General features: G+C 53.1%; 1 protein-coding gene across 5 annotated transcripts in view; it reads left to right on the forward strand.

Annotated features, from left to right (window-relative positions):
- Nucleotides 1-16,422, forward strand: part of Arhgef10l (Rho guanine nucleotide exchange factor 10 like) — a 137,959-nt gene that overhangs the window by 79,261 nt on the left and 42,276 nt on the right. For 4 of the 5 annotated variants that reach the window (XM_027399873.2, XM_027399874.2, XM_035439453.1 and 1 more), the window contains 6 exons: nt 2,534-2,679; nt 4,793-4,807; nt 5,037-5,218; nt 7,892-8,007; nt 8,382-8,509; nt 9,746-9,846. In XM_027399873.2, coding sequence (XP_027255674.1) covers nt 2,534-2,679; nt 4,793-4,807; nt 5,037-5,218; nt 7,892-8,007; nt 8,382-8,509; nt 9,746-9,846 — 688 coding nt within the window. The remainder of the gene's footprint in view (nt 1-2,533; nt 2,680-4,792; nt 4,808-5,036; nt 5,219-7,891; nt 8,008-8,381; nt 8,510-9,745; nt 9,847-16,422) is intronic. The other variant, XM_035439451.1, reaches the window with a different exon arrangement.

Raw genomic sequence — 16,422 nt, forward strand, 5'->3', positions numbered from 1 at the left:
TGGCTCGAGGGCATCTGGTTTGCTTCACCTGTCTGGGAGCCCAGGATTTGTGGTGTGTGGCCAGGAGAAAGGGGAGCAGCGTCCTCCCCTGGAGGGCATTTCCTATTGAGGCTTGCCCAGGGTGGCTTTCTTGGGGATCATTCCTCCCCGACTCTGGACGGCACTGACTCCCCCAGGCCCCAAGCCTGCAGTTTTGGAATGTCTCTGGAGGGAAGACATCAGTTTCTGAAGTCCTCTGTGAAGGCCTTCATGTTGGAGAGGCTTCTCCTTCCACAATGCCTGGCAGGGGGAGAGAAGTCTGTGGTACTGCCCTGGGAAGAGCTGTCTTGTTCTCTTCCACTGCCTGTCCCCACCCCACCCCCAACACCCAGGCGCAGCAGGAGGTGGTCAGCCAGACCCATTTGCTATCAGGCTAGAGGATTGAGAGAGCTGAGCCTCAGTTTTCCCCTCCACTGAGTAAAGGGTGAGCTGGCCAGTTGTGGATACAGGTGTGGAGAAGGGTGTCAGCTGCACACTGTGTCCCACCTCGTCCAGGGGACAATCTGGGGGAGTTGAGGATCTGATCAGTGGCTGTCCTCTGGCCATCACCAGAGAAAAGTGGAAATGAAACCGGGAGGGGCACAAACAGACCCACAAGCTGTTTCTAAACAGCCGACTCAGGAGCCTCCAGAGGGGTGCTGGTACAATGGCTTTCTTTTTCCTTTTTAATCTGCATAAGGGACAGGGCCTATGGCCGGAGGGAACTTTCCTCTCCCAGCGTAGGTCCTGCTAACCCGTGGCTGCTGTCATGGAGGGGGAGGCTGCTGCCTGAATTATGTTGTCATGAGCTGTGTCAGCCTTGCTTACAGACACTGTGGAGAAGCAGGGCCATAGCAATGTGGGGACCCTAGTGACCTTGGGGCTTCTGTAAGGTGGGCACAGTGGGACTAACTGTTCCTGTTGAGCCAGGCACTGCCACACAATGCAGGGGGACAAAGCAGCGGGGGGGTCATGCTGTGGGGCCTGTGGAGGGCACTGTGGGCACTGCACTCCTCTAGAATCTGTTTCGGTACTTTAAGGCTGAGCTGATGAAGTACATGTGGGGTTCTTCTGAGAACCACAGTGCTGACCACACAGCAATGCCCGTGCCGCTAGGATCTTAGTTTGTGTATTCACTTGAGGGGTGCTCTGGGAAGCAGGGTTCTCTTCAAGGGAGGCCAGCAGGGAGAGGTTGAGATTTCACTGCATCCTCCCTGGTCCACTTAAAAAAAAAAAAAAAAACCCATAGGGAAAAAGATACTTTTCAGAGGGATTTTGGATAGTTTTGGGGTCCCTGTGAAGTGGGGTGGGCTTGCTCAGGTCTTGGGGTCTGAGAGTCTTTGGTATTCTTAGAACACGCATTGTTGACTAGCAGATCTAGGCCCTGCAAGGAATGATGTGAGCTGCTGAAGCCCAGCAGGTCATAGTGAAGCCATGGGGCTCCTTCCAGGTCACGTGTCCCCGGAAAGCACGCCTTTCCATGACAAAGATGGTCTTGAACAGAGTACCTAAACAGTGTCATCTGTGGGTACCCACTACATACCTAGTACAGGATGTCCTGCGCCCTCCCAAGGCCACACTCAGTAAGGCCCTGGGCCTGTTTAATGTGTTCTGCTGCGGCCTTGAAATTCACACTAACTTTCAAGCCCGTGTTTGCCTGGTGTAGTGACTTTGGGAATTGACTCGGTAGACACCATGCTCATTACTTGTGTGATATGAGCAGTGGAGGTAACTGAGGCTCCCACTGAAGTGTCCTGTGACTGCCCAGCTGGGGAGCACAGGCGTTGCTCAGAGACCGTGCCGGTCACTCTGGAGCCCCTGTATTTGGTGAAGGTGGTTATGGGATCACGATACATGGGGATGATGGCAGAAGCCAGCTCACCTGAAAAAGAGGCTGCTGGGCTCCACTCCGGCAAGGGCGGCTAGTCAGGCTCTACAGGGTCTCCCTGAAGTAGAGACCCCAATGTATGTGCCCTGGTCTCCCCTGTCTAGTGTATCTTGTTATCTAGTGATGGGTGTTGGCTCTCAGTCCTCCTCTTCTTCTTGCAGCTGCCCCCTTTGTTTCTCTTTGTTTACAGAATCTCTAGCCCAGGCTATCCTCAAATTCCCTAGTTAGCTGAGGCTGACCTTGAACTTGTGATCCTCCTGCCTTCACCTCCCAAGGGCTGGGATTACAAGTGTGTACCACCACACTTGCTTTATGTGGTGTTGGTATTGGAACCCAGGACGTGGTGCTTTCAAGGCAAGCACTCCACCGGCGGAGCCACTTCCCAGGCCTTCTGCTGTTTTAGAGAGGTCTCACCGAATAGTCCAGGCTGGTGTGAACCTCATGGTTCCCGGCCCCCCAGCCCTGAGTGCTGGGGTTAATGTAGGTTACTGTAGGTCTATTATCACACACCATCTTGGTGTCCTTTTGTGAAAGGTGGGAGAGGTTATGAACCTCTGGCCTGGCAGTCTGTGAAGCATCCTAGACTGTGACATCGGCATTGACCTTCTCTGTTCCTTCCTTCTCCAGCTGTTGACATCTGGCCAGCGGCAGCTGCTCCTGTGTGAGACTCTGACAGAGACGGTGTATGGAGACCGTGGGCAGCTGATCAAGTCCAAGGAGCGCAGGGTCTTCCTGCTCAATGACATGCTGGTCTGTGCCAACATCAATTTCAAGTAAGACCCCGGAGTGGGGTGGGCTCCCCCTGTGTTGTCACTCCTCTCTCCCCAGCCTCTGTGCCCTGGTCCCACTGCAGCCCTGATGAGGTCTCAGGCACTTCAGCTTCCTCTCACCTCCCTCAGGCCCTGCTGTCTAATGCCAGAAGGATTTGGACTAGTCAGGGGTACCCTCTGACTCCAGACTCATTGTTAGTCACAGCCCAGGGCTGTGTGCTACAGACTCTGCTCTTAGTAGGTCCTTGTGCTACAGACTCTGCTCTTAGTAACTGAGCCTGCAGCCTTGAAATTGAATAGGGTTTTCCTTATGTTTACCCCAGATCCTGCTTCTTTAGCTCACATGGGGTTCCCAATCTCAGAGCTGCTTGTACCCCCTCCCCCAGAGCAGTTTCTGCCTATAGGAGTGTGGTTTCCAGCCCATGGGAGGCTGTAGAAACACCCACAAGTGGGGTGTGGGCTTAGCCTGCGATAGCAGGAACTGGGCTGGTGGAGGAAGGTGCCTGTGGCTGCTTCAAGCTGCTGGGACCTCACATTAGCTACCACAGGAGTCCACACGAATGTCAAGACCTTTGGCTTCACTTGACTTTGGGTGATGTAACATGTGGGACCACATTGCCTCAGACCATGAGAGCTAGGAGCTTGGACCTGTGCTCTGCAATCCTCCTGACCTCACCCAGCAGGGGAACTCACAGGTGTCCCTTGTGTGGTCCTGTAGGTGTAAGGAGTGGGGACTATTTTCTGGTGCACACCTAGAATTCATGCTGTGACCTTTGCAGCAGGATCCCGGGGGAATCTCTGTTCTCAAAACCTGACACTTTAAGAGCCTGGGACCCAGCCTGGTGCAGCTGTTAGAGTCAGGCCAGGAAGTGGCCAATGACTATCAACCCAGGCCAGCTCTCTCACTTCCTAGCTTGGGTACTCAGTGTTGAATGGGCGCGTGCACACACACACGTGTGTGTGTGTGTGTGTGTGTGTGTGTGTGTGTGTGTGTGTGTGTGTGAATCTGTGTATGTGTCTGTGTGTTCATGTGTGTTTATCTGTGTGTGTGTAAGTGTATCTTTCTGTGTGTGTTTGTGGATGTGCATGTGTATATGTGTGTGTCTGCGTGTACATGTATGCATGTTTGTATATCTGTGTGTGTGTGTGTGTGTGTGTGTGTGTGTGTGTGTGTGTGTGTGTGCACGCCCAGAGTCTCATTTACACTCTGCACCCAGCACTGGTTTGTGCATTTCTAGTCATGGCCTCATTGGATTTGGGAAACCTTGTGGCTATAGATCACAGGTCCTGGGAGGGGAGTAAGCAGAGCTGCCAGGCTCACCCACCCACTGTCATCCTGTCTTTCCATCTGCTCAGGCTACAGAGCCTGTGCTGTGCTGGTTCCCTGCTTCTGGCTTGGTGGGAGACTTGGCAAGGAAGCCTCTGCCACAGGTGGATGTGGGAGCGCCCTCACCCACTCATTCATTCATTCATTCATTCATTCATTCATTCATCCATCCATCCATCCATCTCCAAGTGCTCTGAATCTTTCTGAAAACTTTTTTAAACATTGTGTGTGTGTGTGTGTGTGTGTGTGTGTGTGTGTGTGTGTGTAGGTCAGAGTACAACTTTGGGATTCAGTTTTTACTCTTCCTACTATTTGGATCTTGGGGATCAAATTCAGGCCATCAGGCTTGGTGGCAAGTACCTTTATCCCCTGAGTCATCACGCCAATCCCAGGTACTATGAATCTTAGGTCTCGATATGTCTAGACATCCACCAGGGCCAGGGCCAGACCACTGCCCTTCTCAGCCTTATGTTGTTCACAGTTGATCACGTTTGAAGAATGGGGAGCTAGCATTCAAGTTTGGGAACACCAGTTTGCAAATTTGGCTGAGTCACTTAACTTTGCTGAGTATCAGTCTCCTGTCTGGGATCCTGAAGCCACTGGGGAGGTGGCTGTAAGAATTGGTTGAGCCCCAGGGAGGCTTTCTGTATGGTTCCCTCAGTTCACACCTGGCCTCTGTGGCCATGCCTCCCACTCTGGAGCTGCCCAGGCCAGTGCTGGCCCCCAGAGTTCTCAGTCACACAGGAATGCGCCGTCCAATAACACCTATCCTTCTTGTCTTTTCTCCAGGCCCTCCAACCACAGGTAGGTGGCTTGTGGCTTGGGGACTCAGGCATGTGACTCTGGTTCTGGGCCTGGGCTCCCCGGTGCAATGCCTTGGTGTGGGTTTCCTGCACTGCGTGGCCTGGCTTGGTTTGGGCCTGAGGTCCCATGCTTGGGCTGTCTGGAGCCTGGCTAAGCTGAGGTGCTGGGAGCTGTGCTGCCTCTGCACTGGGCTGCAGCAGAATCTCCAAGGCTCCTCTCTGTCCTGCAGGGGCCAGCTGGAGATCAGCAGCCTGGTGCCTCTGGGGCCCAAGTATGTGGTAAAGTGGAACACGGCGCTGCCCCAGGTGCAGGTGGTGGAAGTGGGCCAGGACGGCGGTGCCTATGACAAGGACAATCTGCTCATCCAGCATGCTGGCGCCAAGAAGGCCACGGCCGCAGGGCAGGCGCAGAGTGAGTACTGCCTGGCTGCTGCCCTCGTGACCTGTGCCAGGGACCACAAACTGGTGGGGGCTGGCCCTGAGACTCTTGCTGTGGCACCGCAGTGAGAGCCGTGGCTTCACTTGCCTTGTGTGCCCCTGTGTTCTCACTGCTGCCTCACACCCCGGGCTAGACTCCTTCACGCACAGCTCACACAGCGGCAGAGGCCAAGCGTGAACTGACTGTTAACTGCCTCCTGTGGGACCTCGGACAGGTGCCTTCTGTTTGTCCCTAGTGTGCTTCCTGGGGTGCTAGGGAACTCAGGTCTGTCTGTCTGTCTGTCCTCCCTGGGCCCACGTCTCCCTGTTCTGACCCAAGTTCTCATACTCTGTTGGGAGACAGGGGAGCAACTTACAAGCATCCTGACTGGTGGCATCTCGCTGTCTGCTCTCTGCCAACACACTGGCCACACCAGCCTCTGGACCACTGCAGTGGCCTTGGGCTGCTTTTCTCCTTTGTCCCCTTAGCCCTCCCACCACCTTCCCCGAGCTTATTTCTGATGTGGCGTATGTCTGTAGTGTAGTATGCCACTAATACCTCAGTGTTCTGATGCTCTTGGGGTAGAGGCCTGTGTGCCCCTCTTAGGGACATCTGCCTGCCTCTTACGTCCCTCCTGGCCTCTGATATGGCTCCTGGCCTCTCTGGGGTCCTGGCAAGGGAGTGTACTACCTTTGGCTGCAGGGTCTTCCCCTGCAGGCCTGTCTTTCTTGCTGTTTGTGTCAGGGATAGTCTTCCTCCTCTTCCTCACCAGTCTCTGGTGACCGGAGCTTGGGCCAGGACTTGGACTCTGTAGGCCTCAGGCTGAGTTTTCTGCATTTCTGACGGTAGGGAGGACGTGACCGGGCACATTGCATTCCTAGTCCAGAAGCAAGGAGAGGTGAATTTTGGTGCTCAGTTTGTTTTCTCCATTTTATTCAGTCCAGGGCAACAGCCCATGGGACGTGCTGTCCACATTCATTCAGAGTGGGTCTTCCCACGTCAGCTAACATAATCTGAAAATGCCTCACAAAGCTCGGAGGTGTGTCTCCTAGGCAATTCTGGATCCTGCCAAGTTGACAGTATTCACTGTCATGACAGACAGCTGGTTGCATGGAACCTTGGTTTCAGCCAGGGCCTGGGGGCCAGAGATACTAAACCGCAGGCCTGGCAGAGTGGAATACTGCACACAGCATCTTCCTCAAACATAAGGCACTTGAGTTTCGCTTCCCCTCCTCACCACCGCTCTGCCCACAGCCCTGCCTGGGTGCTTGCCTCACTGGCTCCCGAAACTCTGGAAATTTTGAGGCATGATTGCGACAGCTGTTCTGGCCCTCTGAGGCGGTACCACTGTGTCTCCTTCCAGATCTGAGTGAGGTGGGAGAGTAGGGCCACCCCCCTTGGATATTTCAACTCCATTCCACTCCTTTCTTCTTGCCCACCCCAGGCTGTTGCTCTGGGAACCCCCGTGTCCCCAACTCTGTCCCACAATAGCCGTGTTCCTCAAGCTTGACCTCCTTAAAAGGAGAGAGGCTCTGTAGATTTTTGGTTGGCCTTAGATTGTTTTTTAATATATTGTTATGCAAATATGGACAAACAGAAAGCTCCTTGCATTTAACACATGTGCTTTTAGCCCTTGAACAACAGTAAAACCCAAACAAAATACAAACTGGATAAAAATAACACTATAGAACAATAAATAAAATTCCTGTCTGCATTATTAACTTGTTGTGACAGGTGACATTTTGTTTTGTTGAACCCAGACTGCTCACAGTCAGGATAAATGCAGCATGCTTTCCTGTAAGTGGGTTGCCATCTTCCCACCAGTGTGCATCCTTTGGACATTTTCGGTCTGTCAATGCATCGTTACCATCCCGTGTGCTCCTGCTCTTCGCTGGATCCCTATTGACTTAGCCCCCAAGTCCTCAAAATCCCTGACCCCACTCAGCAGAATGTGACATTAAAGTCACAATATGCAGGGGGCATGGGATGCCGCTCACAGTGGCCCAGAAAGAGGCCTGAGCCACACAGCTGGAGAAACCATGGCCTAGCATGTGCCACCCAGTTCCAAGGTGACACCCAAGGGCTTCTCTGCACTGCCTTGCCCATCACTCCCACTCTGTATCTTGCTGCCCACCCTTGTGTCCCCTGTGCTGGTATCACCATTAGAGCTCTAGGCCCACTCAGTCCCCACCACTGGCTTGTCACACTGGTCCCTTTCTCCCAAGCATTCTCTACCATCTGGTTAATTCACTCCCTTCCCTCGCTGCCCACTCCCCTGGGTCCTAAGTCCCATTAGAGCAGGGACCCTGCCTGCCCTGCATAGCAGGTCCCCCATATGTCATCGAACAGTTTGTTGTTTACCTCATTAAACCTCAGTACCTTTGCAATGCTCTTCTCTGGCTTGGCCACACCCTCCACATTCTGGCCTGTTGTAGACTCCTCAGTTCTCCAAGCATGGCTGATTTAGTCTTACGGTCCTTGTGAGCCTCCTCACGACTATGGCATCGTCCCAGGTGTGACACCTTCCTTCTGCTGGGCCCTCTCTCCCTGGTGCGTCTCCTCCAGCATTCCCAGTGCCTCTTCTCTATGGACATGGCTTACTTTTCCCTGTCGGCAGATGCTAACCTCCCCCAGCCCCAAGGCTGAGTCCGGTGTCTTCTCTACCAGACAAGGTGTACCTGGGCCCGCCGCGCCTCTTCCAGGAGCTTCAGGACCTGCAGAAGGACTTGGCAGTGGTGGAGCAGATCACCCTGCTTATCAGTACCCTGCATGGCACTTACCAGGTGGGTGTGGCCCCGGGGGTGGTGAGGGGGTGTCCCGGCTTGGTGCTCCTCTGCACCCTGGCTCTGAGCAGGGAGCAGTGGTAAAGGCCAGGACCGCCTGACCCCCTCAGAAGTCTTTGCAGACATCTGGCCTTGTGCAATAGCTGGAGGCCATACAGATCCTCCCTGACCTCTGCCCCAGGCTGCAGATGGGGAGGGTATCCCCTTTGGAGGAAGCAGCAGCAGCTGGGTGGGCTCTCATCCTGAGTATAGGTGGGATTTCCTCCCGTGTGGCTAAATTAGCCTATTCCCCTGGGTGCTGTCACTGTGTTAGGTTTTGTGTGGTTTTGGGGGAGCCAGGAGACTGTGGTGACCCCATCCCTCCGCAACACTAGAATCTGAACATGACTGTGGCCCAAGACTGGTGCCTGGCCCTGCAGAGGCTGATGCGAGTGAAAGAGGAGGAGATCCACTCAGCCAACAAGTGCCGCCTGAGGCTACTACTGCCCGGGAAACCTGACAAGTAAGGGGGCATCTGGGAGGGATGGGGGTACTGTCCCTGAGTGGAAGGGGTGCTCATAGAGAGAGAGCCTGGGGCCTCCTGCCTGTCAGGACTGCTGTGATGAGAGAGTACACAACCACTGTGGACCATGCCCTGGCTAGCACCTGGCACACAGTAGGTACTTCACAATGGATGCATGAATGAGTGAACATCTTGCTGTCATCCTGGGTCAGCTTGGTTCTCTATTGGCAGACTCAGCCATTCAGTCTCTAGTTAGGCCACTGCCTCACACACTCTTTGCTCACCTCAGCCGGTGGCATCCCAGATCCTCTTCATAGACCTGATCTCCCCGATTTAGGGACCTCTTCTCACAGGATCCACCGTAGGAGCTGTGGGACCCTCTCTCTGTGTAGAAGCAGTCCGGAGACAGTGACTAACAGGGAAAGGTGTCCAGCTGGCCCTACGTAGGGTATCCCTCAGTGTCCTCACTTTACAAACAAGGAAGTGAGGCCGGAGGGCCAGGGACTGGCTCAGAACCCCTGGGCTTTGCTTGTGAGAGGAGGTGGGGTCCTGTGCAGGGAAGTGCTTGATGCTCAGTGTGGGCCTCAGGGTGGCTACACGGCAACAGGTCCAGAGGAGGAGGAAGAGAGAGCAGGATCCATGTGTTTGAGTGTGGGAGTCTGCATCTTGAGCTCCAGGCCAGGTTTTCCCCTTCCCTGCTGCCTCCTCTCTCCTCAGCACCCTAGAGAGTGAGAGACACAGCCCTGCCCACCTCCCAGGGGTCTGGATTACTCATAGGACTCTAAAGGGGCCCCAGCTGCTCTAAGGCAACCTGGACCATCTTCTCTATCCCTCCCTTCCCTCCCTCCCTCCTTCCAAGTGTGTCCACTGTGCAACCATCTCCTGAGTGACTGCCCTGTGCTAGGTGCTGGAGATAGACAGTGTGAGGTCCTTTCCTTCAGCCATGGATTTCTGGCAGGTGGTGATGCCAGGACCTTAGCTGGGCATAAAGCCAGGGCTGTTGGAGGTCTGGGAATGGGCTGCCAAGAATGGCTTAGCTTATCTATCCAGGGCCCCCCTGCCCATCACAGAGGGTGGAGGGAGGTCTCCCCAAGCGGGTGGGGCTTTGTCAGGCCACAGGCCTCTCTCTGTCTCCAGGAACTTGGGCTGTAAAAGAGCCAAGGCCAGCCAAGGTCTGGGGAGCTGAGCCTCTGTACCGGGCGCTCATGGGGTCCTGCCTCCTCTCGCCCTCCACAGGTCTGGCCGCCCCATCAGCTTCATGGTGGTCTTCATCACACCGAACCCCCTGAGCAAGATTTCCTGGGTCAACAGGTTACACCTGGCGAAGATCGGACTCAGTGAGTACAGCCCAGGGCAGGTGTAGGGAGGGAGCTTGAGAGTGTGGGCGCACAGTGGCCAGTGAGGCAGGTAGCCCAGTTCTGAACCTCAAACCAATCTCTTTCTCTCTAAGCCTCCTCTCTGAGTTACTGGAACTTGACACAGAGTGAATTAGCAGCTACCAGGGCCCAGTGAGGGAGGCCATGTCTAGGGAGTGAGTGCCGAGTCTTCTTGGTACAGGGAGGTGATAGCTGCCTGCCTGCTAACCAGAGGCTGCCCACGCTGGTGGTACCAAACTGTCACTGAGTTATCTCTTAATATAGGAAAATAAATAAATAAATAAATAAATAAATATCAGGTTGGACTCAGCTGATCTTAGCCAAAGGCCTCCTTATTGCCCAATGTAGTGGTATTTTTAGTAATCCTAGCACTTGGGAGGCTGAGGCAGGAGGATTTGGGGTTCAAGGGCAGTCTTAGTTACAGAGTAAAGCTGGGAACAGTTTGAGTTATAAAGGAACCTGGGTTCAAAAAACTCTAATAAACAAAAAATAAAACTAAAACCTCTTTATAACTGTTTCTGTCTATGCACCCATTAGTACTGACACATGTAAGTAAATGGGTGTTTATGGAATGCTGCCAGTGTAGCAGATACTTCCAAAATCCCACACAGCTCCCTGAGGTAGGTCTGTTGGGAACTTTGTTTTTTTTTTTTTTTTTATCATCGAGGACTCAGGCCCAGAGAGGTGTAGTGACTTTTGTGAAATCACACAGCAGGGAGAGGTCGATGTAGGATTCAGGACACCAGGCATTGTGACCCTGGAGCCTGGGCCACCACCCTGTCCCACTGCCCCATCCCCAGCACATTCCCACACCCTGGGTTGTAATGACGACGACGACGACGTCATCTGTTTGTTTTGCATCATGGACAGAGAGGATGCCGTATGATAAGAAGTCCAGCTGACACTGGGAGCGTTTCTTTACCTTTGCTGTGTAGTTTTTATAGATGTTACTTTTTACTCTTTATTTTCCGTATGGGTGTTTTGCCTGCATGCACGTCTGTGCACTGCGTGGGTGCAGGGTCCTCAGAGGCCAGAAAAGGCACCGGATCCCCTGGAGCTGGAGCCACAGGTGGTTGTGAGCTACCATGTGGGTGCTGGGCATCCAACCTGGGTCCTCCAAAAGAGCAGCTGGTGCTCTTAACCTCTGAGCCATCCCTCCAGCCCTTCCAGTAAGTTTAGAAAACAGTTTTGAACCAGGAGTCACCTGACTTTCATTCATTAAAAAGCAAACAAACAAACAAACAAACAAACAAAAACCAAACTTATTCATTTGCTTCATTATAGTGTTTTTTTGTTTTGTTTTGTTTTGTTTTCCTACACAGGGTTTCTCTGTGTAACCTTGGCTGTCCTGGGACTCACCTTGTAGACCAGGCTGGTCTTGAACTCAGAGATCTGTCTGTCTCTCTCTGCCTCCCTAGTACTGGGATTAAAGGTGTACACCACCATTGCCTAGCATCATTATAGTAGTGTGTGTGTGTGAGAGAGAGTGTATGTGTATGTGTGTGTGAGTATGTGTATGTGTGAGTGTGTGTGTATGTGTGTGAGTGTGTGTGAGTGTGTGTATGTGTGAGTGTGTATGTGTGTGTGAGTGTGTATGTGTGTGAGTGTGTATGTGTGTGAGTGTGTGTGAGTGTATGTGTGTGTGAGAAAAAAACTGTGTGTGAGATTTTGTCTACAGAGGTGTCTCTGCACCAGTTGTATGCCAGCCATCACGTGGGTACTGGGAACTGAACCTGGGTCCTCTGGAAATGCAGGCAGTGCTCTTAATCACTGAGCCACCTCACCAGCTCCCCACTTTTTTTTCTGGGGCTCACTGACTGAGCTAGGCTGGGTGGCCAGCAAGCCCCAGGGATCTCTCTCTCTCTCTCTCTCTCTCTCTCTCTCTCTCTCTCTCTCTCTCTCTCTCTCTCTCTCTCTCTCTCTCTCTCTCTCTCTCTCTAAGTATTACAGCTTGAATGGGAAAGTATCCTGGCAGTCAGGATCCAAGGAATACCACAGGTCACACACAGTAAACAATACCACGGGTCACAGTAAGCATAGCAGCTTACAGCCCTGCTGCAGGCAAAGGGTTCCCCAGTGTAACAGCTCAGCTCTGGCAGCGGGAGGGCTGCGCAGAGCAGTTGTTACAGTTTGGCTCCCCCCAGTGTAACAACTCTGCTTGGCTTCAGGAAGGTTTTCCCAGCTAAAGTGTTACAACTCCCCTCTGCTCTGCTCTGGCTCTGGTGAACATTCCAGCTAAGGGAGGTCTCACCCAAACCTCATTCAAGAGATTTATTGGGAAGGAAGAGTGGCTACCTCTGCCAGGGTGGAAAAAGACAGCAGCAAACTGAACAGGGTTTATATAGGTGCAGAATTTATATAGGTACCCCCCCTCCACACACACACATAGGGTTTCTCTGTAGCTTTGTAGCCTGTCCTGGAGCTCACTCAGTAGACCAGGCTGGCCTCAAACTCACAGAAACCCATTTGTCTCTGCATCCTGAGTGCTGGGATTAAAGGTTTGCACCACCTGGCCTATATAGGGCTTCTTAGGGGCGGAGTTTTCCCAAGGAGAAGATTTCCAGGGTGGGGATTGGTCAGATTTCAGTCCCTTGAGTTCAGATTGGCTAGATTTTGTGCTCAGGGACAGGTTGGTTGTCTGCTTGGTTGGCCAGGAGCAGATTTGGCTCTGTTTTCAGGGCCAAAATGTGTTTCTTTCACGGGCCTTTTAAAGCCTTTTGGCTCTAATTTCAGGGCCAGGGCATATTTCTTTCACTGGCTCTGATTCTAGGGCCAAAGTGTGTTTCTTTGACTCTGCTCAGGGTGTGTTTCTTTGGCTGGCCCTTTTCCCCTGCCCCCTTCAGTGCTGCAATTGTAAGCACAGGCAACCGTTCCCAGCTTGTTTGTTTCTAGCCAGGGTCTCCCTATGTAGTGCAGGCTGTCCAGGAATTCACTATGTAGACCAGGCTGGCCTGGACCTCACAAAGATCCCCCCTCTCCCTGCTTCCCAAGTGCTGAGATTAGAGATCTGTGCCATTACATCCAATTTCCCAGATTTTATTTATTTATTTATTTATTTATTTATTTATTTATTTATTTAAGTATGGCTTCTGGGACTGGAAATCCTTATGGGTCCTTATGATTGTAAGGCAGCCATAAACAGCCCTGACAAAACTCAGAAGGCTTTCTGCTCTCGAGGAACTTCAATTAGAGATGGACAGGTGGACACTAAGTGAGGTGTTGGGCAGCGAAGTGGGGCCCCGTGGCTATCACGGACCGTGAGGGCTGAGCCAGGGAGACGCCGTGGGCAGACCTGGGCCAAGTGACCCAGGCCTGTGAGTCACATGTGTCTTGAGGCAGCAGCAACAGGTGGCTCACAGTGGTCAGAGCGGGCGGGGATGGGGGTGGGGAGCCATGGTGTTCTGTAGAGCCGGGGTGTGTAGAGGCTTCTACACCTTCTGTAGAGGCTTGCAGGGTGTGTGGGAAGCACTCTGGATGCCTCTGAAGCATGGGAACCCGTGATGTCACAGTTGGGTTTCCATCCAAGTAAGCCATTCTACTGCTGTGCCCAGGGCCTTGGAGGAGCAGGTGCAGGGCCTGGGGTGGGGAGGGGTGAGTGGCTCTAGAGGAGCTGTTCCAGCAGTGTCTGCTTGGTTAGTGTTGTAGCTCTAGGGCTGGTATAACTTAGAACTCGGCCTTGTCACTGGGGGGCTGCAGAGGGCGGAGGAAGGGCTTTGAGAGCTGCCCTACCCCTGACAGAGAACTTGGAGAGTCTGGGCCTTGGAAGGGCTAAGGGGTGTCCCTGTTGGGCCTTGGAGGCGGGCACATGCTGCCTTCCCTATTATACATGACTTCAATGTTGGGCGGATGCTAAAACCCAGTGTGAGTCCTTCCTCCCTCCCTGCCTCCCTGACCCCTTGCCTTCCTGCCCTCCTGCCCTCCTGCCCCCCATACCCCCTCCTCTCTGCCCTGCCCCCACTTCCCTGCCTCCCTGCCCCCTGCCTCCCTAGGGGCCTCCTGCCTCCCCGCTCCCCACCCTTCCTTCCCTTTTACTTCCTCCTTCCTTCCCTCCTCCTTGCCCTCTTCCTTCCCTTCTGCTGTCACACAGGCCAGGCTTTTGCCTGAGTACCGCCCTCAGTACTCCTTTACTTCTATTTGGAGCAGGGCCTCCTTGGGCTGAATCTATTCTGCAACCCAAGCAGGCTTTGAACTCGCCACTCTTCCACAGCAGCTTTCCCAGTCCTGGGACACAGGCTGCAACTCCCAGGCTAGGCTTTCCAGGAAAACTGACTTTTGTTTGAGCCTGGACGCTCTGCAGAGCTGGGCCTAGCTCTGACTGAGGCAGGTGTCTGGGCAGCCCGTGGGCCGCCTTATCTCCACCCAGCTCCACTTTGGCAGCCTTAATAGGAGAGTCATTTGAAATTATATCTGATTCTCAGGTCTCCTGGGGCTTGAATAGTTTCTTCTTTTCATTTTGCTGCTTATTGTTTTTCATCTCAGTGGTGTGTGTGCCTGTGTGTGTGTGTGTGTGTGTGTGTGTGTGTGTGTGTGTATGTGTAGGTGTGTAAGGAGTAGGACCACGTTAAAGATGGGACACTCCTTTGTCATATTTAATTTTCTACTGCACAGAGAGCCAGGATGGTAATCCTCTAAAGACCGAGAAAGGAGAGGGATGGGAGAGCCTTTGGTTCTAGGAAAGACAGCCTTCTCCCTGAGCCCCAGGTTCCCACCCATGATCAGACTAGATCTCTAAGGGCCCTTGCTTATTGTATGCAGGGTCTCAGGTGCTCTGGAAGGTTCAGAAAGTGACTAGGGACAGGCCTTATACTATGTGACCTGGACCCAGACAGCCCTGTTTGGTCCGGAGTTCCAAGGCTTCTAGACCGGGTTGTCCTTCAGGCTGTTTAACTTCCAGCTCTGGAGGAATCAGAGCGTGGGTACCATGCAGGTGCCTTAGCTTATGGGGCTCTGGTGAGTGGGGCGTGGGGACAGCTTTGCATCTGAGAGTTAGATGGATGAAGAGCTGGGTCACAGTCCTGTTCCACCCATCTTAGCTGCTAACCTCCATTCATAAAGGCTTAGAAGATGGTTGCACAGGGAAGATTCCAGAGAAGGAAGGGAAGGTCGGGGCTCTCAGGGTCCTGCTGCACCCCAGATCTCAAGGGTGACCCTCATATCCCCAGTCCTCAGAGCCTCTTCCACTGACAGCTCTCCAGGGAAGGCCTGGGTGTGGCAGGTCCTACCCACTCCCAGACTCAGAGGAGCATCAGAGGCTTGGGCCAGGGGTTTTCATGCAACCTGGCAGCCCCCCTCCTTTGACCTCTGGTCTAGTCTTCCATCCCCGTCTTCACAGCTACCCAGCACCAATTTCCACCACCTCCTGAACATGGCCTTCGGGGGGACTGTGCCCTAAACTTTACTCTCCATTAACCCTGCAAACTGCCCCCCAGGACTGGGGTTCCTACGCCAGTGGCTCTCAACCTTCCAAACGCTGCAACCCTTTAATACAGTTCCTTATGTTGCGGTGAACCCCAACTTTGAAACTATTTTTGTTCCTACCTCATAACTGTAATTTTGCTATTGTTATGAATCATAATGTAAATATCTGTGTTTTCTGATGGTCTTAGGTGATCCCTGTGAAAAGATGATCCCCCAAAAGGGTCGTGACCCAAAGGTTGAGAACCACTTCCCTCAAGTGTCTCTGGATATGGTGGCCCTATTCTTTGGGATGGGGGACAAGGCTCTCCATCCCAGCTGGGAAGTTGTGGCCTTCAGCTGGCTTCCCTGGATAGCATCAGCATCTCTTAGGGTAGGGTGGCTTATGGGAAGGATGCCTGGCCTGGCAACTGTGGCTGTGACCGACCGGGAACCTGTCATAGGGTCTTGAAGACAGCTGTGGTCTGGGAATTTCAAGAGCAGAGGGTCCATGACAGTAAAGACCTCACCCTGGGAGCCAAGCATAGAGCAGGCTAGAGGTGGCTCAGCCACTCACCGTGGTGTTAAGAGGAAGGATGGTGATTAGCAATGGCCACCGTTTCTTCAGGGCCTGATATGTCCTAGACTTAATTTACGTTCTTTCTGGACTCCCCAACAACTCCAAATGATGGAATTCTGCCCCCAATTTTCTAGACGAGGCAACAGGTTCAGTGTCACACAGTGAGTTGAAGGCTAGGTTAGGCTGTGCCCAGGGAGGGTGCTTCTAGCAGACTAGAGGGGATGGTCCCGAGGCTTGGGGCAGAGGGCTTTCAGGCCTAGAGCTGCTCCTCTGTGTCATAGTGGCTCTTGAACTCCATGAGCGCTGACAAACACGGCCCTAAACAAGATCTGCTTAGCATCAGTTGGAATCATGGCTGTGCCATTGGTGCCTCTCCTGAATGTCACTTACCCCAAGAGGGCTTTCAGTGTTCAGTGGCCACAGCCTCCTCATTTGTTCTCAGCCTCTCTGGTTTTGTGACACGAACAATGACAGTGGCAGATGGGAACCACAACTCCATTTTCTTTTAACGCTCCCAATTGCACACAAGAAAGGTACCATCTGGAAGGAGAAGGTCAGATCGT

The sequence above is a fragment of the Cricetulus griseus genome, chromosome 2, assembly GCF_003668045.3.
Source record: "Cricetulus griseus strain 17A/GY chromosome 2, alternate assembly CriGri-PICRH-1.0, whole genome shotgun sequence".
In the NCBI taxonomy this organism is placed as follows: domain Eukaryota; kingdom Metazoa; phylum Chordata; class Mammalia; order Rodentia; family Cricetidae; genus Cricetulus; species Cricetulus griseus.